Source organism: Mangifera indica, chromosome 7, assembly GCF_011075055.1.
Source record: "Mangifera indica cultivar Alphonso chromosome 7, CATAS_Mindica_2.1, whole genome shotgun sequence".
Classification (NCBI taxonomy): Eukaryota; Viridiplantae; Streptophyta; class Magnoliopsida; order Sapindales; family Anacardiaceae; genus Mangifera; species Mangifera indica.
The window spans coordinates 15,489,445-15,513,155 of record NC_058143.1 but is presented as its reverse complement, the minus strand read 5'-3'; the positions used below and the strand labels follow the sequence as shown (position 1 = coordinate 15,513,155).

At 31.1% G+C, this 23,711-nt stretch overlaps 4 protein-coding genes and 1 long non-coding RNA gene across 24 annotated transcripts; 2 read left to right on the top strand and 3 right to left on the bottom strand.

Annotated features, from left to right (window-relative positions):
- Positions 1-413: 413 nt before the first annotated feature.
- On the bottom strand, positions 414-4,922 carry LOC123220326 (vesicle-associated protein 2-2-like). Of its 2 annotated transcripts, none has more exons than XM_044642512.1 (9): positions 4,712-4,922; positions 3,740-3,860; positions 3,483-3,553; positions 3,293-3,374; positions 2,440-2,555; positions 2,195-2,374; positions 1,400-1,927; positions 900-977; positions 414-749 (listed from the first exon to the last, which is right to left on the bottom strand). In XM_044642512.1, the coding sequence occupies exons 2-9, from the start codon at positions 3,786-3,788 to the stop codon at positions 636-638; spliced, it is 1,218 nt and encodes a 405-aa protein (XP_044498447.1). In that variant the 5' UTR covers positions 3,789-3,860; positions 4,712-4,922; the 3' UTR covers positions 414-635. The 2 variants fall into 2 exon arrangements, with proteins under 2 accessions (XP_044498447.1, XP_044498448.1); XM_044642513.1 differs by lacking the exon at positions 4,712-4,922 and adding an exon at positions 4,294-4,312.
- A 5,282-nt stretch (positions 4,923-10,204) lies between these two features.
- LOC123220975 lies at positions 10,205-10,624 on the top strand. Its single transcript, XR_006503188.1, has 2 exons — positions 10,205-10,338; positions 10,427-10,624. It is a non-coding gene; the product is annotated as an uncharacterized LOC123220975 (long non-coding RNA).
- Positions 10,379-12,955, bottom strand: LOC123220972 (protein CANDIDATE G-PROTEIN COUPLED RECEPTOR 2-like). Of its 16 annotated transcripts, none has more exons than XM_044643618.1 (8): positions 12,578-12,955; positions 11,962-12,045; positions 11,851-11,882; positions 11,355-11,517; positions 11,169-11,271; positions 10,997-11,078; positions 10,728-10,878; positions 10,379-10,580 (listed from the first exon to the last, which is right to left on the bottom strand). In XM_044643618.1, exons 2-7 carry the CDS (start codon positions 12,038-12,040, stop codon positions 10,798-10,800), a joined length of 540 nt encoding a protein of 179 aa, XP_044499553.1. In that variant the 5' UTR covers positions 12,041-12,045; positions 12,578-12,955; the 3' UTR covers positions 10,379-10,580; positions 10,728-10,797. The 16 variants fall into 16 exon arrangements, with proteins under 16 accessions (XP_044499553.1, XP_044499552.1, XP_044499555.1 ...); XM_044643617.1 differs by having other exon boundaries at positions 11,962-12,042; XM_044643620.1 differs by having other exon boundaries at positions 12,802-12,955.
- A 2,613-nt stretch (positions 12,956-15,568) lies between these two features.
- LOC123220973 (superoxide dismutase [Cu-Zn]-like) lies at positions 15,569-18,619 on the bottom strand. 4 transcript variants are annotated; one of them, XM_044643623.1, is made up of 8 exons: positions 18,464-18,619; positions 17,179-17,267; positions 17,000-17,101; positions 16,771-16,866; positions 16,434-16,465; positions 16,248-16,323; positions 15,889-15,942; positions 15,569-15,743 (listed from the first exon to the last, which is right to left on the bottom strand). In XM_044643623.1, the coding sequence occupies exons 2-8, from the start codon at positions 17,252-17,254 to the stop codon at positions 15,721-15,723; spliced, it is 459 nt and encodes a 152-aa protein (XP_044499558.1). In that variant the 5' UTR covers positions 17,255-17,267; positions 18,464-18,619; the 3' UTR covers positions 15,569-15,720. The 4 variants fall into 4 exon arrangements, with proteins under 4 accessions (XP_044499558.1, XP_044499559.1, XP_044499560.1 ...); XM_044643624.1 differs by having other exon boundaries at positions 18,399-18,478; XM_044643625.1 differs by lacking the exon at positions 18,464-18,619 and adding an exon at positions 18,257-18,382.
- Positions 18,620-21,595: 2,976 nt separating this feature from the next.
- On the top strand, positions 21,596-22,830 carry LOC123220486 (transmembrane protein 45B-like). Its single transcript, XM_044642724.1, has one exon. The coding sequence runs from the start codon at positions 21,668-21,670 to the stop codon at positions 22,589-22,591; it is 924 nt and encodes a 307-aa protein (XP_044498659.1). The 5' UTR covers positions 21,596-21,667; the 3' UTR covers positions 22,592-22,830.
- Positions 22,831-23,711: the final 881 nt, after the last annotated feature.

The following is a 23,711-nucleotide window of genomic DNA, read 5'->3' as shown; positions in this document are numbered from 1 at the left end:
TATATATTAAATACGATATATTATTTAATTTGATTTAAAAATTGTTTAAATTATACTTTAGATTAAAGGCTGTTTTTAAAAATTTTGTCTTCTTAAAATTAAACTATTTTATAAACTAAATTAAATCATAATTTTACAATTTAAAATAAATTATATACAACCCTGTTATAAATATAATAATTACATATAAAACAATATCATTATGATGTAATTATATTTGAATAATAAAACAATTTTCATATGATGACATATTGTATACAATGCAATATTTGAGATGATGAAACAAAAAATAATAACACTAAATTTAAAGGCGTAATTGCAGACCCAAAGCTCATTTCCAGGAAAATCTAATCCCTCAATTTGTTCCACAATAAAACTGAGAATATAAAACAAAATAATATCAACAGTGACGGTTAAGCAAAAGCATTTCTTTCGTATTAATTTATATGTATCCATGAAGTTCTGTGGGAAATTAATCCAAGTAGAGGCAGACAAAAGGCAGTCCTTTACATGAAATTATCTTTGTAAGATTCTTTCAGCATATACAGAAGCGCATTTAGAAGTAAACATATAGTGAGGTTCTATTCTCTTTTCTAACTATCAACAAGCTTTCTTTAGTTGATCGATTTTCTCGTTCAAGAGATTAGTCGGTATCCGAGCGCGAAACTGATGAATGCCACCATGCACACAAACAGAAGAGGAAATCCCACCTGAACTTTCTTCACCACTGTTTTACTCCTTAATGCTTCCTGGAAAAATGTAGGCAATTTGGCTAAGTTACTGTAACAAGTGCATCACCTAAAAATATAGATAGACAGGAAGCATTGGAGGCTATGGCTGATCGGATTACTTTTGATGTATACAATCAGTCATCAAGAACATTTATATCAAGAACTTACTAATTCTGCTTGCAACATTTTTCTCTCTTGAAAGCTTAATCTCCTCTCTTCTGTGAGCTTTGAAATAGTAACCTCAGCCTGCAAGGAAGCCCTCAAAAGTTGATTATCATCTTATAGCAATGCGAAGTGAAGCAAAACAACAAACAAAAAAGTTAATGCCACAAAGTGATATTTATAACGGAAAGAAAACAATATTGTTTAAATGGAGTTAAAGGAAATTACTGCATTTGCAGAAATGACTTAAAACTGTAATGTTCCTTGGCACACCAAAAATACCCCACCCCACACACCACACTCCCGCAATCACCACTACCTATTTATTTTACCAAAACAAAAGCATAAGAAGAGCAAGAGTCCATTCACTTTTTACAGTTACCAGAATAAAATTCAGTTTAATCAATGGAGTGGACAGACACAAAATGGCTAAACTGTACATGTGCTATGGTTTAGGTAATATATTTCAAATATCTTTCACAAGAGAGAGGACACTACCAACCAACCTCATTTAGCTTTGATTCAAGTTCATTTAGTTTGTACTTCATGTCCTCGATGTCTGTAAATAACTTCAGCTCCTCTGCAGTCTTTTTCGCTTTAGATTCAACTTCTCTCATCAGCTTCAACTCTGCATCCTTTCTTAACTGTAATTCCTCACCATCATTCAGCTCCTTTGTTACATTCAACTCTGTATCATTTTCTGGATTTAACTCCTCAACAACAGGAAGTTTGTTCCTTGGCTTCAACTCAGCATCCCTTACTTTCTTTGATTCCCCATTGTCAACAACATCCTTCAGAGGCTTAAACTGTACATCTTTTTCCGGCTTTACTTCCTCCACTTTAACAACATACTTCCTTGGCTTCAATTCTGCACCCTCACTGTAAGTATCCTTCCTAGGCTTCAATTCTGCATCATTTGCTGGCTTTAACACCTCACCATCAATAGAGCTTTTCCTTGGCTTTAATTCTTCAACCTTCACAGGCTTCATATCCTCGCCATTTACCATCTTGGATCCCTCCATTTTCTCAGCAGCCTGGCACACAAGAAAAGAGCATGACAATCATATTAATCCATGCAATTGTTATAGATGTACCAATGGGCACAAGAGATAGAAAGAAAAATCTTGAACATGCTTTACATTTGATCCACAGACTAAAAGTTTCATCATACCAAACTACAAAAAGGGGTCAGATAACATGAAAAAAAGAACTCAAGTTCATTGTCTTTCAGGTTCATAGAGCACTTGGAGGAGGGAAAGACTCAGCAAATTCAACATTCTTGAGAAAGGAGTTTTTCTAACCATGTCTGATGAGGTAAGGATTTGAACTCTTGATACTGGATCTTTCGGTATAGAAGCTTCATAATCTGGACCCTGCTTTAGTGACCCATTAATTGGTGACAACACTGGTGAATTAGGTGGGCTGATTAGGGTCACCTTCAGCTTATTCTCTTGAATGTACCTACCATCATCTTTGGTAAACTGCCACACAGAACAGTGAGAAACCAAAGGAAAGAATCCAGCTAACTACTACTACAGGCACTTACCATGCTAGCTGTAATGTCCTCATCAGTTGTCCCAACAGGCACAACTGTGCTTTGGATTAAGAACTTGTCTTTGCACACCATATTAGGCGGAGCTACCCCTTGGGCTTGCATTGTGACTGCATTATCATCAAAGGGGAAAGGACTGTAAATAATGATAAAAAGATTGATAATAACATACACTTGGAAACTATTATGAAGAAAAAAATAAAAAGTTGAACAATTAAACAATAACGGGAGCAACATCATCTGAGAGCATCAGGATACTTTCTTCCTACATCACATCAATATCCTCCAATCACTTGTTCAATGATTCAAATCAGGTATCATAAATTAAACTATTTTACATTTTCAAAGTTAAATCACCTAATGATGTTTGCAGTAACTCAACGGTAGCGTCAATGGGCTAAAGTCTTTGAGGCAGGACAATCACTGTATTTTTTAAAAAGGTTTTTCTTATAGGAAATTGGTAAAAATTATTGACAGATACAAAATGTGTATCCATCCAAAAGAAATTTATATATCAAACTCCCAAACTTTAGCCCCCTTCCTCACTTTCCCTTCCCTGCCCCTTTTTTTCTTTCAGTGAAATGACTTCACTGACACAAATTCTTGTCCATCATATGATATTTAGATGACCTACATCTCAGATAAATATCGTATCTTCTCTTTACAACATGACAAAAATGTAAACCTCAAAAGTAGCAATTATCTCCACAAAATAACTCCAAATTAGCAGCCACTAATAGCTTTGGAATTCATAACGTTAAGCATTCAATAAGTCAATGATAACCATATTCACTTGTGAATACATAACAGAGCGATAAAGAACTTGACAGAATATAAAAGGTCATACCAGCAAAATCACAAGTAGATTTTGGCATAACAATGCCTACATTTGGTCGTACACAGTATTTCTTAGGGGAAGTAGTTTTCACCTGCCAATATCAAGTCTAAATCATATCACTATCTAGCATTCAGTGTAATCAAACAGAACTGTGATGTTACTCTCGGAGATTTAATGAATAGTAAAACAATATTCACACCTTGAAAGCAACATAATTGTGGGTGCTATTGGTAAGCCTAACTGCGCATGAGCTTTGCTTCTTCAACACAACTGCAAAATAAACAAAATAACAATATTTAAAAAAGTGAGAAAAACCCAAAGCAACATCAGAACACAACATAAGAACTTTTTCAATAATAATTACGGATATCACTTAACAATATCTTAATGACCCACAAAAATTAAAACTGAAACAATGATTAATAAGGTCAGACCCTCTTCTAATTATGAACTTACATATGAATGTGAGTTCCTTGGGTTGAATTTCCAGAAGTTGTTTACTCATCTTATCTGTTCCTCCAATTTCAAGACCAATCTTCTCAGCAGTGCTATATATCCACTTATATTAATCTCTTCCCTGCATAATCAAAAAAATTGATATATAATTAATAACAAAATCGCTACACGAACAGTAAAGTTTTGGCAGATTTTTTTAATTAAAAAAGACAGAACAGGTATCCCAGGTTTAGCTTTTGCAAATCAAATAAATTGATTTAAAATCGACACTGAGTCAAAACGATTGAATCGCTTCGTACTCAGCAAAGGAATCACGTAAAATAAAATAAAAATGAGTAAGACCAAATTACAGAATTCAAAATTACAGCCCGAAACGCCACCAACAGTAGATTGGGTGATTGGGTAAACTCTAAAACTGAGTCAATTTCCGAGTCAACTGTATTCAAATCGTGCTAAAAAACGTTAAAATGAATAAGCAACACGACGACTGTTGAACTCAGAAAAAAAGGAATAAAAGTACAGTCAACGTCGAAGTAAAAAAATTCATAACAAACCTAGTAACAAGTCCCTCCGAACTCAGATCGTTTGGTAGACAGAAAAGATTGGGAAAAAAGCCAAATAAACGAGTCAACAAACGAGTTAACCAACTCGAATCCCGACTCAATTTAAGCTCGGATCATGAGATAAGAAGTAAATGAAAATCGAAACACAGAAACAGAAACCGTGCCAATTCAGTCTGCTACTTACATCAGATTCAACAAGTACGAGACAAGTAAAATAGAAACGTTTCGTTAGTCATTTTCTCTACATGCACCAGTCAGATTCCAACTCCGCTCTTTCAAAAGCAATTAAGAAGAAGAGAAATTGAAAACTTTTAAAATGAAAGAACAGCGTAATTTCAATCAATGATCCGGCACAAAGAGTTAAGCAGAGGCATAAACGACAGCGTAGAACAAGACCAGAGTAACTTACTTGTAGAGAGAGACGAATAGTAAACAGAGAAATAGACAGGATGTTTATGACTAGAGAGAGAGAGGGGTTGCGTGAAAGTTAATGAAAATGAAAATGCAGGAGATGATAGAGGTGGTGGTGGTGAAGGCGAAGGCGAAGAGGGATGTGAAAGCCAAGCATTTGCAATTGCAAGCGTTAGTTGTACCCGCCGTTTGTTTCGTATTTCTTCGCCGTTTTCGATTTTATAATATCATAAAATTAATTAAAGGAAAATTAAATTAAATTAAAAGGAAAAAAGTTTCTATAGTGCGACGTGGATATGTTAATACGTGTGAACCACTCCTTTATATTTTATGCTTAGTCATGAAGTACAACTTTAGAGAGGCGACTGACCATAATGATAACAATTAAATGTACGCGCCTATGTTACATCATAATCGCGTCACATCGCCAAAAAATTATTTGATTCTAAATTATCTGTGATTTATGACTTAAATTTATAATTTATAATTATAATTTAATCATAAAATAATATTATTTTATAAAATAATTAATAAAATAATAATATTTTGATAATTATTTAATATAATTTGAATTAAATTTGGATTTGAACTTAACTTATTTTAAAAGAGTTAAGAGTCAAATTTGAATTTAAATTGAGTTTTTAACTAATTCATTATTAAAATAATATCATTTTAATACATATTAATTAAAAAAATATTTTAAACTGGTTAGATTGATTAGTCAAACACCCTTAAACTTAAATTCAAGTTTAAAAATATTAAACTCTTTGGTTTGAACTCAAATTTAAGTCTGTTTCTTACTCATTCAAACTAAGTTCAGTTCAATCATAAACTAAGTTTGAATTAAATCGAGTCATCTTATGATTTATGAGTCAGACCAAATTAAAATATTTCTAATTTTAATTCAATTTGATTTTAAATATGAGTCAATCCTTTTGATTTCAATTTAATTTAAATTTGAGCTCAACAAATCCGAGTTTAACCTAATTAAACTAAACCAGCTTTTTAAATTAAGCCCAAATCAAATCCGAACTTGGTCTCCATTTCAATTTTTTAAATTTCAACTTCCAGCCATATATATATATATATATATATATATATATATATATATATATTTTACATAAATACGTTAAATTACTTTTATATCAAATTACCAAATGGTGGGAAGAGTAAATTACAATTTCTCATGGTTTTCAATTAATTTTTAAATTATAAATTATTACCCAAAACCTAACTTTGATAATAAGAAAGTACATTCACCCTATGTAAAAAAGGTTAATCACCATATTACTATTTAATTTTTGTAAAATCACTATATTAACCTTGAAGTCGGTTACCAACAATCTAGTTAAATTGACAACCGAAAAAACACAAACAAGATTATAATCTTGTCAAATTACACTAGTCAATGTGCGATCTTTTTTAATCGAACAATCAAAATCACATTGAAAAAAAGTATAATCTAACAATTAAAATACCAACTAAGGTATAATTTAACAACCGTAATTGTTGAAATCACACCAAAGAGGGGCAATTCAATAATTGCAACTAATAGTTTCTTCTTTTTTTTTCTAAGATTATGAAAGGAAAATAATGTCTATGTCCTTCTACCATTAGGTTTTTTTTTTTAATGGAATTAAGTTTTTAGTAAAACTTATAGTTTAAGAATTTAGTGGGTGAAAATGGTTTCACCAACCCTTAGGTGGGAGAAAATGATTTACTCTTACATGAATTTATGGTAATTTTCAGTTGTTGTCAAAGAAAGGTAATGACAAAGAAAAGATTCTATTGAGATGAATATGAGATTCCTTGCACCTTGGCATTGGAACTTTTGGTTGCTTTGTTTTAATGTGAAAAATTTGTATCAATGAAAAGTACACAAGATCAACGGTGGGATATTGTCTAGAGAAATGATAGTGAATGAAACATATCGAAAATGTATGATCTAATAAGTAGAACGACAATAAAAGTATGATCTAATAATTATAATCGTTAAAATTGTACCAAAGAGGAACAATATAATAATTTCATTTAAGCATAAATAAGTTTTGGATAAATACTTATAGTCCAAGAATTCAATGGGTGGAAATAATTTCACCAAACCTTGGACGGGAGATAGTAATTTACTCCTACACAAATTTATCGTATTTTTTATGTTGTTGAATCTGTGTACGTTATATTGTCTAACAAAAGTCAATGGTAAAAAAATGGTGAATGAAGTTAGTAGTGAAATCTCATGTAAACAATGGAGAAAACAAAAAATCTTTTTAAAGTAACTTAAATTATTGTTCGAAGTCTATTTTCGTTATTATATTATTTAACATTTTCACCTGAATTTAAAGGAGTAACTGTAATTTGTAAATAGTTTTTTTTTCAGAGCTTGTACAATATTTTATTTATAGAATAAAAGTATAAGTTAATTGATTAAATTACATAAGAAATAGGTTTAAGTGTTGCTTAATACATTGAATCTAAAAGGTAAAATAGAAGTTAAATATCACAACATCCCATTGAAATTGGATAAAATAATGTCACGATAATTATCTTATATTCCGAGGGTAAAAAATTTTATAGTGAATTGTAAAATTATCAAGATTGGTGCTTTTCATTATTCCTAGGTCAATGACTTTTCATCTATGTTTGAGTTTATATGCATATAAATGTTGTAAATACTTATTACATTAGACCATAAAACTAGTCATTTTTTAATGTCGTTTCCGTAAATTTGACTAAAATAGATTTTAACTTCACAACACTATGTGGTTACAACTTTTTATTTCAATGAGTAATGTTATATGTATACAATTTAGATATACAGATAATATATCATCATATAATTAGGTATTACTTTATCCTTAATTTATACGTATAATTTTATTATATTTTCAGTTAAGACCATCTTGACTATTAGAACATATTCTTAGGTCACAAGTATAACTCAGTTTTACCCATAAGAATGAAAACCTATGACCTATATATCATAAAACTCAAATTCATGCATTTGCTCTTTAAATGAAAAACCATCAAAATTAAGCATACTTAACCTGAATTGTAATATGTTTCTATATATTTAATATCGATAAACAATAAAATTATGTATACTTATTTTAGGTATACAAATATATATACACTTATATGTGTCATCACATAATTAAGTATTGTTTTATTATTAATTTAAAATTACTCAATCACATGGTGACAGATATAAATGTATATATATTTGTATACTTAAAATAAGTATATATAATTTTATTAATCAGTAAAACTATACATATTTATGTTGAATACACAAATAAATATATATTTTTGATATATATTATCATATGATTATATAATTTTAAATTAAAGATAAAATAATATTTAATTATATAATCATATATATAAATATGTATTTATTTATATATTTAAAATAAATCTTTTATTGTTATTTCCCTATCCAACCGACATGATTGATATAATTTGCCCGAACGTAGAGGGCATTTAATAAGTGTTTCATTTGGGGGTTGCCATCATCAAGGATAAAGTTGGAATATTATCATTAAATGGTGTATATTTCTTTTGTTTAAATTAATCATTATTACTCCCAATGGTATCCACACGTGTGCAATGTCACGTGTTGTTATTAATAGATTAACGATGATCGGAGGATTAATTATTAATACATAAAAAAGGATTAAGATGGCACTTAAGCTTTGATTAATGTGAATTATCATTATTATAAAATAAACTTTGGATCTCTAGATATGCTTTGTATCTTTCTTTGGTTAGTTGTTAGTTAAAACTTTAATCGAAAGTTAGCTTTTGTGGACATATAAATATTTAAGTGTCAAGGTCAAAAGAAAGCTCTAATTATATATATATATAAATCATGAGAAAAATAAGAAATAATAATAATATTCAATAAAAGCTGAAAAAGATGTATCAACATATTGGCCCACTCTCATTTTTGGGCATTAAACGCTTGTTGAATTTATAAATATTTTGATTGAACAATCACAACTAATTATATACTATATGCCCTCATCATTGTTATTTTTAAAATATAGTTTTAAATAATTAAATTGAACGTGCTATAGTAAACCATAAACTTACGAAAACTGATAAAACATTAAAATTAAAAAAAAAATTAGGTTCTAACATCTATAATATTTGTAAAATTTGATTTATTTGATATAATAATTATGAATCTAATTATTATACCTCAAATTTATTTTCTCTTTTTACTAATCTTAGAAGTCCTATTCTCCCAAACTTATATTCATCGATATTTCTATCTAAAATCAGTTCAAATTTAAAGATATTATACATCAAAATCATTTTAATCTAAGTAAACAGTTTTTTATTGTATTGTTTGTTATTTTGTTTCGACATTTGATGTGGGCATATTGAAGTTTTATTTATGTAGTGATAAACCATTCCTTTTTAATTTGTAAGTTGTTATTTTTCTTATTATTAAAAAGTTAATTTAATTATAGGAATGATATATTTACATGAAATTACGTTAAATTGAAAGTACGAGTTTTTGTGATCCGAATGTTGGAAGATAGAAGTTTGCATTGTTATGGAAACATTAGGTGGTAGACACAAAGCTTACATTCTATCCATTAGTTAAGCCTACAAAAGTAAAGTTATTTCAATTGTTTGAACATCTTTTCTATTTTGAATATATTAAGTTTTTCATTATCAAAGTATTCTAATAAAAAATAAATGATTAACAAAATTGTAAAAACATAATAGAAAATAAATTGTTTGATATTAAACAAATGATAGAGTAATAGATAAAGCAAACAAAAAAAGGAGAAGTGATACATTCTGATTACTACACATGGTAGTTTCTCTATTTTTCTTGTTAATGGAGCGTATGGACGACAACTGTTTCAGACCAAGAGTTGGGTAAACCATGAAGATTACATTAGAAAGAAAGTCTTAATGCGATGTTACCGATAAAATGAAGAATCTTCTTTAATTAAAATATGATAATAAGTAATAAAAAATAATTTTTTATATTATTTCAAAATAAATACAAAATAAAATTTGGAGGATCGAACCACCATTTATGATTCTCAGTTATATTAATTTGAAAATAAATTATAATCCAGCAAAATTAATAATTAATTTAAAAGAATTAATTTATCAATAAAAACCAGACAGACCTATTTAAGGTGTGACATGCATGACCCATAAAGAGTGGATTGTGTCGTGGGCCTCAATGTTTATGTGAGCCAGCCTAACTTGGCCCGCAAACATAGTGACTCACATTAAAGTCTATCCAACTCGGTCTAACGTGACCCATTGTCATGTCTAGCTGAAGCCCTCCATAAATTCAAGTTACCTTTACAATCCCTATCACAGGTGATATCTTTCTTAGGAAATATTTTTTTTTTGTATTAATGACAGTTATAACAAATCTAACTGGATTTTCCCTTTTAAACATTTATAAATTAAATTTTAGGAATATGTTTTCACCTTAAATAACATACTTAAAAAGGAGATTTGTTTCTCCAAATGCCAGATTTCTCCATGTGTATATAGGTAGAAACAGTAAGTTGGAATTTCGCATAGCAGAAATGGAGAAGTCTGTGAAACGTATCCGTCTGTTAGTTCTATTAGTCATTGTCATCTCTGGTATGCTTCCTTCTTCCCCCCTCCTTGCTGTAACTCATTCGGTTAAAATATTAATTCATTGTATTAATTTTTATATATTTATTTATAGGTTTTGTTGGTAAAAGTGAAGCAAAATATGAATGCATGGGTCACGAAGATTGCAAATCGGTGTGCCCTCACTGCACCGCTCAGGTATCCTGTTGGATGGAAGACCATGGCTCAAGATGCTTTTGTGGCAACCCAGGCCGAACTCTGGTTCTTCCCTGTAACGTTCCCCCGGAAAAATGAAGCAATAAATAAATAAATACAACTTTCAAACATTTATATATCTTAATTGCCTTTGATGTATGCATTGACTTGTTTAAATCAAGTAATAAATAGTGCTTTCAGATTAGAGACATTCAAGTAACCTGATTGTCTCATGATTCAAAAAGCTGCTTCTGCATCATTCCCAGTCAGCATAAAAAAACCCAGCATCTTTCATCTCTGAGTAATATACATTCTCCAAGTGCAAATCTTCCTCTTATGCCATAAAGAGTAAAAGCACCTGTGATGATCATACTATCACAGTATAAGACTGTTTTTCAAAAAGGGTTGAACAACATTGATGACATGAAATCAGAAGGAATCAATGTAAAGTAAAATAATAAAGGTTGCAATTTTTAATGATGTTTATTACCTGGAAAAAGTCTGCCAAGAATGTCACATAGATAAGAGGAAGATAGAAGGCAAGATAACAAACAATTGTGGCACCATACAACCTGTAAAAGATTTTCTACATTCATAAGGCAATCTGATATGTTTCTACTGTATCTAAAATTCTTTGTTTTAGTAATGTGAAGCAGAGTTACCAGAATCCAAAGCTAGCTCCATTGCCAAGAAGCCCGCAAGCAAACAGTGACAATGCATTCAAGGTAAACATGATAGTTATATACTTGTAGAATGCGGATCTTGCTGCATAAAAGGGAGACATCAGGAACACTATGTGGGCATTAGATTGGAAAAAGAGCATCAAAACATATATTTAACATACTAACCGGGTAATCTCTCTCTCCATTTAGATTGGTACATGAACAATATGAGGCCATAAACTGCAGTAAGCACTAGCCGATGGACAACCCACAAACCCCATTTCAAATGGTGCGGATGATCATAGCTGTCAATGAACAGAGGGAACCCGAATCCAAAAAGATAAATTGCCTGAAAGAGAAATTGTGCAAATGAAAGATCCTTTCCAGGATAAATTTTATCAATGCATCAATTGAATAATTATTAGATGGAAAAGAAAAAGTTTAATTTTGCTTCTTTGCGCCCCAAAAAATAATAATCAGCATTTAGGCGTTATACATCCAACGCATTATGATTAGGATTTCCGTGAGGCCCAACAATCTGGACCCTGGGATATTGCAGCATACGCACTTAGTACAGCCTAATGAAAAAAAATTTTCATATCCCCTCCACTGTACCCCTATGGACAACAATATACAACACTTGAAACAAACAAGGTGAAATGTTTCAGAGTGAAAGAAATGCCTTTAGAAGTATATCCAACCCTAAAATGAGACCTGAGACAACATAAGTCCGTGTTAAGGCTTCTGACCCACTGGCATAATTTCCTTGGAATAAAAAGGCCAGCAAGCTTACTTCCAAGAACAACATTCCAGATTTTGTAAACAAAGATAAGATATTCCAAGGAACTTCCTTCCCAGGAGTGCACTCCCATGCCTGCTTCAGCAAGAAAATTTAAACCAAAATTATAGAGCACTCCAGCATCAAACTCAAATAATAATCTTACAACCGGCCACAGGCTTTAGCAACCTCAGAGCAAGTGAAAAACAAAATCCCAAGAGCATGTAAGACTAATTTACATTAGACAATAGGCCGAGACAAAGGGGGCGAATAGGCCAGTCTCATTTCTGAAGACACATAATTAACAGGCATACACTAGACGGAAAGTCTATTACAAAGTGGACTAGATGGAAACAAAACGAGAGCTGAATATATTTCAAAGGATCTTTTAAAACAGAACTGACTATCAAGCAAGATTTAGATCACATAAAAGATAGAAATTTCCAATAAATGCAACTCAAAAGGGTATCCACTCCTCATTTCTCAAATATATCCATAAAACCAAATCATGATCACAACTCCAACCTCAACCATAAAAGTTCCAAAATTTAATTTTATTTAACCGAGAGCAAATTTCAATATTTAATATAAAATGCAAGTGAACCCACAAGGTAAAAAGGAAAATTGGAACCTGAAAGCAACACCAAGCAAGATTGAGCAAGCTAACAAGCCAAAGACAGCCATAATAAGCAATCATGATAGAGGATCGGCCATATGATAGTTTGAAGAAGCTCTTTTTGGCTTGAAATGCCAAGTAGAGTACAAACAGAATGGAAGATACAATCAAAAAGACATTGTGTAAGATCCCATGACATTCAAATAACCAATTATAGAGCTTTGGGGCAAGAACAGGACCGTGTTAGAGAGTTGACGAAGAATTCGAACTAGGGTTTTGTAATTGAGTGATGACAGAGATTGGGAATTGTTTGTTTTATTTCTTCAGGAGCTCGGATTTTTGAGACTGGTGATAGAGAAAACCCAGTCGTGAAAACTTGTGAGCAAAACTGCCTTTCCACCATTAAAAGAAACTTATATATATTTTATAAGAGTAATACTATGTGTACCCACTTTACGTACACAAATATATATACACTCATATGTGTCATCATATAATTGGTTATTATTTTATTTTTAATTCAAAATCATCAAATCACATGATGAGACATATAAATGTGTATACATTTGTGTACCCAAAATAGGTACACATAGTTTTATTGATTTTATAATTTTGTTTAAGAGTGATAATATATTATCCAATAATATATTGTCGTTTATACATAATTTTATATTTATTATTTATACATATAATTTTATTTTTTTTATAACTAATAAATGAATCAATGCCTTGTGTTGCGTTTATGTTATATATTATCATAATTTTATACAATAATTAAAATTTTACGTGCCAACATAAGTGTTTCCGAACAATATTGGGCAATGTTGTATGTGTACATTTTAAGTACATAAAATAAATATGTAGAGAATATATTATCATGTGATTGAGTATTACTTTATTTTTAATTTAAAGTCACCAAATCATATAGTAATATATCATCTGTATACTTATTTTGTGTATTTATAATTGTACACATAGTTTTATTGAAAAAATATTACAATAAAAATATATTTACAAACAAGATATATAAAATTGAGTACAAACAATTATACATTGAATTACAAAAATAATGATCATTGTTTGTATATAAGTTTGTATTTATTATTTATAAGCACAATGCTACTCAAAATATTATATGATATCCTGATAGAATGTTTTTACCAAACAAATACAATTTTTTTTTAAATAACCGAAGATCCCGTCCGTATTTATTAAATTAATAAATTTGAAATATAATGATTAGACTCACAATTATTATATCACATAAATTAAGATTTTACAAACGTAAGAATGGTTCAAACAAATACGATTTACATCACAATCAACAGTTCATTTTCATTTTGATTAATTTGGATTTCACTCTTTATATTTAATATGTTAATTAATGGTGGGAAAGTGGAACTCAATTTGGAGAATTCTTTAGGTTTGAAATGGACTACACTTTATGTTGTTTTGTTGTCGGTTAAAGGAATGGTTATTGAGCCTTGAAATTGAATCATTGTGGTTATTTATTTTGACATGTTAACAGGGTTTAGCTTAAACAGAAAGAGTTAGTTCCACAGAAACTCAGCACTAACAAGTAAACCAAAGCTGTGGATCCGATCATTGTGTTTCATGTTTACTTATCCAACCAATATAAGCGAAGTCCTCGGTTAAAAGAAAAAAACCAAATGCTACGTCAATTCCATCCACTGTAAAACTTGTTTGCACAAATGCAGTAACTTCATTCACATTTGCTTGCTGCATATTTGATTTTAACCAGTATATCAGCATCTCACTCTCAAGATGCATTCTCACCAATTTTCTCTAATCTATAATTCTAGATAACAAGAGGTCCAAAACATCATATTAATTTTAATACATAGTAACCACACAATATTATTCCGACCGCTGTCTTTGCTCAAGCAGTTTGCGAGATGCAAGCCACAGTTGGCTCTCAAGGCCTAACTTCCACACCTCCATGAGACCTCGTTCAACCGTAAGTAACGAAGACTAGTTTCAACTCAAATCACACTGTATGCCAAGTTTCACTAAAGCAAAATACAGTTTATACTGTTTGTGTCGGTAGGGAACATTTCTTGACAGAATGTTTGTACGAAGCAAAATTTTCAAATAAAGTGTGACAAGAAAAACTTTTTACAGAAATTGTTTCTGAATTTTAACTATCACATTCCTGATAACCACCCGGTCTAATAAGACTTTCTACCATCAGGCAAAGAGGAGATGTCGGCTACAACTATGCTGTTTACCAAGTAGACAATGTTAATAGGAAAATTTGTTTGTCAAGAGCAAAAAAGATAAGCCTGCCAAAGAAGATTGTTGTGTATGCAGAGCTCGTGCGTTAGGGGCAAGAAAGAGAGAGCGAGAGAGAGAGAGAGAGGAGTACCATCAACTGCATCAGGGAGCTGGAAGAATGATTGCTGTGATCGACCCAGAACTGCAACCGCTCATCTGCAATGTCTGGTTCCACCCCTTGGTTTTTAGATCTTCTCCAAATATACGTAAGCCAAGCCTAAACGATTATTTCTCTTTATTTTCTAATAAACAAAAATGGGGGTGTTTGCAAGTTTACAAAGAACTGGGCTACCGTTAATGGTTTTTGATGATATTTTCCAACCTCTAAGTTTAAAACATCCTTATTCTCACCTCAAATCCAATTCTGTAGATGGTTTATGTTAGCTTTAACTTAAGAATTGATGCAAAGTCCACAAACCCTCTCTCTCTAATTGTCATCCAGTTCCCACACTGCAACCAAATTTCTCTTTTCTACCTTTCTATCATTGTGCCTGAAACTCCGATCCTCGCTGTGATTGCTAAGATAGCCCGTGGGATCGCCTAGCCTGGCTGTCGAGCCGTTCGTTAGCATCTAAGGTGACGAGCTATGTGCCAAGTGATTGAGACACTATTCACACCGATTGAATTTTCGGCAGTCGCATAACTCACAACATTGCTCCATAATAATTATATTTTCAAATGAAATAAAACTTGGCCTAAATGAAAGTTGGATTTTAGAAACCATATATCACTTTTGTTATTCATCATGCGATCCAAGACAAAAGGAAGATTATGCGAGTTCATAGCATACAAACCACTGTCGACCATACAACCAAAATACACAACAGAGTTTCAGCCTTTTATTATAGTCATAGACAGGCACTTCATGCTTGGAGACCAATTACACCTGCAACACAAGCAAAACTAGTAACAAATCCCATCTTCATTATATTATTATAAGTACTAACTAATGCCAATTTGACCTAATAATAATGTTCCACATTCTGAAAGATTTCAAACGTTTTTGTTTAATGTTACTCAAGATTACTAACCGCAAGCTAGTCTGCCACCTGCATTTCCAGTGGTTTTGCTCAGTTCATGCCCACCTGAAAACACAAAAGCATTTGTAAACAAATTGCAAAAAGTTACCATGCAGAGATTCAACTTTAAAGAAACACCAACCAACTCATAATTAACTCCTTTATCTACTTGAGAAACAAGCTTGTCAAAAAGTTAGAAGCATTTGACACCAAAACTTTCAAAGACAATTTTTAATATTTGCTTTATTAAAAAAAATATGATCAAAAGAATTGAGCATTTTACCTGAGACATTTGATCATAGCACTTAGATCAGTATGAATTCCTAATAAACATTAATAAGAGTCACATAAGTTGATAATTTTGATATTACCCTTGCCAAGATCATCAGGATCTTCATGCACGACAATAGCCCTTCCAACAATTGAATCTGGCCCAGTAAGAGGAATCTGCGAATATATGAACACATGAGAAGAGAACTGTGGTGCACTAGAGTTGCAGTCATGAGTGCTAGAAAAGAAACAAAACATAGACTAATGATGAGGAGATAACAAAATACCTGCTTGTCGACAATCGTGAAGCTAACTGTGCCTGAACCACACATAAACCACAGTGTTAGTGACACAAAAAAAAAAACACTATTAACAAAAATGTAATTTCATATATAGCAAAAGCCTTCATAACTGAATGAGTACCAGAAAAAATAAAAAGATACATAAAGTGATCCATTAAAGCAAAACAGATATCAAAAGGAAGTAAAATGAAAACCAAAGATCAGAAGAAAAACAAAAAAACCAAGCATAATGAGTATGCGATTGCTGATAAACTATAGCAAGCAAAATTATTGTATGCCTTCACAAATAGTTAATATCATAACATGTGGAATAAATGCCTACCATCATCACCAACATTAACGTTTCCTAGATCACCAGCATGACGATTATCATCCTCTGGGGCACCATGTTCTTTGCCAGCAGGATTAAAATGGGGTCCTACAAAATGATACGCAATAATTAATACAGAAAACAAAGTCATTCAGTAGAAACCAAATTGCAGTTTATTTTCTTCCCACCCCCAAAACTCAATGAAGTATATAAAGGTAATATTCTAGCCAATGGACCATACCAGTTGACATGCAACCATTTGTGGTATCACCAAGGGCATGAACATGGAATCCATGAAGCCCAGGCTTAAGACCAGAAAGAGTTCCAGTTACAGTAGTTGGGCCTAGAATAGAAACAATTTGATTGCTTTAGACATGAAAAAGTTCATAATTAACAGGAATTAATCAGTGAATTAATTACCATCTTTTTCCTGGGCAAAATGGATTGTTCCCTTGACAACCTCGCTACAGCTAAGTACAGCGACCGCTTTCACCATTTTTCTATGTGATCTGAAGAATACAAAATTTAAATTTTGCAGTGCATTGTCAAAGTACAGTAATAATCACTACATGATTGCAGTGCCACTGAAAGTAGACATATAAAAACACATTGCATAATGCATAAAATAAATGTCTGCTGGTCAAGACTATTCATTACTAAACCACATATAGCACCAAAATGGTCCACCAAATAATCACACCCAAAGACACTAAGATAATTTTAAAAACCACAAAATGGTCAACGTTAACAAAATAAAAAAAGGTTCTGATAGGAAAAGATAGAATCTCCGATTAAATTTCTTAGCACAGGAACTTGCAAGAACAATTACCTCAAAACCAATACATAATGGAATAACAGTTATATCAAGTATCAACTATCATCACAAGTCAACAATCCAGGTGACAAGTTTATTTTTCAAAGCATCGCAAGTGTGCAAAATGGATTACCAAAAAGGAAAAAAAAAATAAAGAACACAATAATCATACATCATTATTTGCACGATTCAGTAAAATAATGACAAAATTATTTAACAGGATTGGTATGGCTTAAGCTTAAACCACTGTAGCTTAATTCTAAAGCATGGCACTGATGCAAGGGACTCAGATGCAGCACTAGCAAAAGCCTCTCACTACCTTAAAAATTAGAATATTAAAATTTTCACTTCTATCAATCAAAATTTTCAGTGTAACCCAACATTGAAATAGAAAAAAGAGTTGATAAACAAAAAATCGTAACACACAAGAAGAAAGAAACATGGGATTAAAAAAAAGTGCTTATCACCCCTTTTTCAAGGAACGCCGACAAACGAATAGATGATCTCTTTCCGAAATTCCAAAAACACACTAAATAGGTTAAAATAATTTCCCAGTTCTCTCAGCAGTGCTAAGAATTTCAGGCTTATTTAAAAGAAATAAAAATTAAAAATGATGAGACAAAAAACCTAAAAATGTTTACTAAAATTTCAAAACAAAATTGAGCAGAATTAAACTGATGAAACCTGAGAATAAACAGATGAACCCACAAACATACACAACAAAACGATGAAATCTACGAGTCAAGCTCAGATCTTTGAGTCAAAAATCAATATATCAACACAGACATCATTAAAATCCAAAATATAAAATACATAAAAATGAAACCTGTTTAAATCAGAAACTGTGATAGTAAGATAAGAAGTAAAAGAGAGGATAAGAAAGAATAATACCTCAGAACACCCCTAATAGTAAGAGCGAGTAGTTGGCAGAATGCTAGTCTACTACACCGTTCTATAAAAGAGTGAGTGTGCTATGTGATGTGACTTATGTGTAGTGCAGGTGTGTGAACACCATAATTAGAGCCTCCTCGGTTAAATAAAAATAATTATAAACTCTAATAATCATTTTAGACCTGGGAGAAATCATCAAATGTGAACACGATAATTAGGTGCTCAAGAAACCATTGGATTATCATTTGCAAAAAATGGACAGCATCGGAAGTGAGAAACGTGAAATTCTAATCCATTCTACATGGGCAGAAATATACCAGAAAGTTCACAACTTAAAGAAAAATGGATTGTGGACCCAAGTCCCAATAGTTAGGCCCATTTCGCTCTAAATGCGGAAAGAAAGTTATCTGCAGGAATCTTAATACTACAAAAACAAACATAAATAATATCTTAGAGTAAATTTCGTTTTCTCCCCCCAAGGATGGCTTGAGAACTTTTCCACCCCTATATAGTATAAATAATAATTTCCTACCCAAAATCAAACTTGTTTATTAAAAATTAATAGCGTAAAGATAAAATAATAATTTTATTATCATTTAATTTTGAAACAAAAAGAAAATAACTTATTTATAAATCAAATTCAAACGTTTTAAATATACCTTTAAAAATGCCAATGTCAAATTAGATGGCCAACTCAATTCTCCTTCAAATTCTTCATGTTCAATTTGTATCGTACTAACTCAACTACTTAAATTGATCTTTGGTTAGATGGAAAAAAAAATCTTTTTGATCGGATATTATTTTATAATTAATTCAAAATTATTTAATATTATCATAATATATAAATATATATATGATAGATATTTGGCCGAGTGATAATACTAAATTAGTATTCATTATCAAAAGATTTTGTTGTCACGAAGTCATCACACATTGAATTATTTTTTTTATCAGGAAACCTTGTTTGACTTTACTGGACAGATAAACTTTAGGTAAAAGTAATTAGACCTATAACAATTACATCAAATGGTTCACAGTTTCGTTTTGTTGTAGTATTCTATCTATTTTTGGTTTCAAGTTAATTAGTTTAAATTTTTTACATGAAAAGGGGATAATGCTTATTGTATCCTTTTTAATGTTGTTGTGCATGCCAAGTGTTCATACTATATAAAAATAAAATAATGTTATATGTACATATTTTGAGTGCACAAAATATGTGTCGTTAGTTGTTAAGTGTTATTTTATCTTTAATTTAAAATCATCAAATCACATGATGACACATCATTTATCTATTATATATTCAAAATGTGTACACATAATTTTATCGATGAAAATATGTTAGATATTCAAAGAGTTTAAGAAGTAACATAAGTTGTTTTCATTCATTTTGTCATCAGAATTTGAGGTGTTTTCCAGATTGTTACAGTCCCTATGATAAATGAGTGATGATTGCAAAATCTTTCAATACCAATTTACCGGACATTAATTGAAAAAGAGTAATATTATGTGTACACCTTTTTTAGTATACAATTAATTATATAGATGACGTGTTATCATATAATTTAATATTATTTTATCATTAATTTAAAATTATTCAATCACATGATAATATATCATTTTTATACTTAATTATAAATTAAAAAATTTATACACATAATTTTATTAATCCAAAAATAACAAAAAACTAGAGAGTGCATAGAATCCATAAAACAAATAATTATTAAACACAAACCAACATAACTAGGAAAGAAAAACAACGCATCGTTTGTATCATAGTTCCCCCAAAGAAATACTACATCTTAATCGAATGAATATTATTTTAGTATTTTTTTCATATTTTTTGATATAATAAATATATTTATTAATAAATTGTTATATATATTAATCATATAAAATTATAATATGTTTATATAATAAGATTGTTACCCTCAAATAAACCATGAATAAGAGTATTATTCCCAAGTACAACTTTATTAAATTCTTATTTTTAAACCCGAATTATTTACCCTATTTTCTACCTACGGACCGTATGCATCCTCATGAACCGTATGAATCATATTTTATTAACGAAGTTATCACTAATTTCAACATGTAACACTTTTGACTATCGTTATATTGCTTTTAATAATGTCAAACTTGTTAAGATCCCTCAACATTTCCTACAATAAAAATCCTTTCTCAATTTCATATGGTTGTCATTTAACTTTGTAATACTATCCATAATAGCTACTCAATATATAAGTGTCTCCATCAATTGTTTGTCAAAGGCTTTATGGTTACTACTTCTATGAACCTCACTAAGAATATGAAAGTGAAAATGAAATGGGAATAAAAAGGCAAATCACTACACAGAAATTTTGGAGTTTCTTGTAAGCAGATTTGGATTTTGTGAAATGAAACTTCGTTGCTATTGCTTGAGATAAGAGAATGAGAAAGCTTCAGCTTCAAGTTTGTTTGGTTGTAATTATAATTATGTCACCTCATTTAGGTTTACTTCTGGCTTCAGTAAGAAGTTCACCCATGAATTATTGATCTTTTCTACCTTCTTGTATGTGAAAAACTTGAATTGTAAAGACTTATAAGTCATATATTTCTCCTCATTTCTCACATTTCCTTTGTCACCAAGAAAATATTTTACCCACATCCAAATGCTTCATGCGGCATTCAGTTCAAGTTTATCAAAATTTTTTTCGTAATCTATTATTTATTATTGATCATATTTTATTTGATTTATTAATAATAAAACATTTGAGTAATTTTTTTTAATAGAGATATAATAAATAATATGATTATTTATTTTTCTTTATATAAATCCGACGATTCACAATTTCCTCCTACCGTGCCGTGGGACACACTTTCAAGCCAAGAAACATCTTCATCTTCCCGTACAACTGTGTCTTATTACATCTGTCAGCACCCAGAAAAACCAGGTCAAAGCTGGACGCAAAAGCAAACTTATGTTCGGTGGATAAGTATAATTAATGGATCAATATAAATTATAATATATAATACAAAATTAATGAAAATTACCATTTTTTAACTATCACATCTGAATTTCAGTAAAGATTTTCAATATTAATTCTAAGGCTTGATGGGCAATGAACTCCTTCTGATCTAATAACCTTCTTCTTCAAGCTTCAAAATTTAACCTTATATATAGAAGCCTCAGGACACCTTACTCAAAGCTTTCTTTAAAACACCATTATGGGTTCTTTAGCGGGTCATGTCGCACCAGGCATAGCCTTCGTGGTACTTGGCTTGTGGCATCTTCTGAATCACATCAAGCTCCATTCTCTCAACTCTACTTCCTTCACTTCATCTCCGTGGTTTCCTTGTGCAAAAATAAGATATATTGAGCTTTACTTGATTATGCTAGCAACCTCCATTTCCATGGCGATTGAACTTGTCATAGGTCCTCAAAAACACCACCCTTTTGACACCGATGGCACCATTCCTTCAAACCATCTTCGCAACTTTGAACACGCAACAATCTCTCTCACTTTCTTCACTTATGCAGCTTTCGCTGTTATTCTCGATAGAATGAGCTGCAAAACTCAGTTTGCCCTAACACAGTTCATCGGCGCCATCGCCTTCGCCCAGGAACTTCTTCTTTTTCGTCTTCACTCAACTGATCACATGGGGGTCGAAGGCCATTACCACTTGCTTCTACAATTTGTCATTCTTGTTTGTTTAACCACAGCCCTACTGGGCATCAGACTCCCCAAAAGCTTCTTAATCGCCTTTGTTAGGTCTGCAAGTATTTTTTCTCAAGGGCTTTGGTTTATTTTAACAGGGTACATGCTTTGGACCCCTGAATTTATACCGAAAGGCTGCTTCATACACAACGACGATGGTCACCGAGTGGTTCAATGTCATACAGAGGAGGCTTTACAGAGAGCTAAGTCACTTGTAAACCTTGCTTTCAGTTGGTTTTTGGTTGGTGTCACTGTATTTTCAGTGTCTTTGTATGTGGTTTTAGATAGAATTATTGGAGAAAATAAAGCTGAGTATGCAACATTGAAAAGAGAAGATGAACATTCCGATGATATTGAGTCACAGGAGGACACAAAGTTTGGTGCTTTTAAGAGTTTTTATTGGTATAAAAAATGGTGGTTCTGCAACAACTGAATGTTGAAAGGTAGAACGGAGAAGATGATGAGTAAAAACTTAGATTATTTTGTGTTGGCTTAAAGAAAAAACAATGGATGGCTAGCTTTGGAAGCATTTAGCCTTTGGGCTTGACTGTAGATAAAGTTTGTTATATACAAAAATTACGTGTTTTATTTCGTATTTGTATCTACTAATGATTATAAGAATTTGTATAAAAGAATTTATATAGATAATTATAAGATTTTCTTTATATTAAAGTGGTGCACTCTTTATTTTTATATTTACTTATTCATTCAACAATTGCATCATTTTAATATTTATTTAGAAAAAAAAATACCCTAAGGTTGGATTCAAATCAAGTTTGTTTGAATTTGAACTCGAGTTTGGTTCAAACAAGCCTAAAACTGGCTTGAGCTTGAACGCAAACCTAAAAGTTCGACATTTTTGAGTTCGAGCTCAAACTTTTAGGTGTTTAGTTTGTTAAACTCGCGAGTTAAAATTTTTGATATAAAACGATATCATTTTGATCAATATATATTAAAATGACATCGTTTTAATAACGAACTAATTTAAAACTCGATTCAAGTTTGAGCTTGAGCTAAACTCGAGTTTGACTCTTTTAAAATTAGTCGAACTTAAGCTCATTTAAAGCGAGCTCGATAAACTCGAACTCCAATTCAAGCTTAGTTCTATATAAATCATTCAGTTCGATTTGAATCCAACCATACCTAAACTTCTTGTAATTATTGATATATATATATATATATGTGTGTTTAAAAGTTATGAAAAGGAAAAGGTAATCAATTGGTGGTAAGAATGCTAATTAGGGTTTGAAAATTCTTGTAACTTTAAACACTTTTTCTATATCGTACAAAACGGGGTCATTTCTTTCAAGACAGGATTAATCAGTATGTTTCATTACTTAAATTAATAATTATATTGTTATGTATCTTCATCTTTGGACATCATTTTAAAATTGGTTTGTACTTGGGTTTTCACATTATGAATAGTTTGAGCGGTTATGTATTTTCTGACATGGGTTTGTGTTATAACAAATATAGGAACGAGGTTATTTAGAGGGTTTATGACAATTTTTTTTTCACCTACTTGAAGTTTAAATTCATCACGCTATGTATAG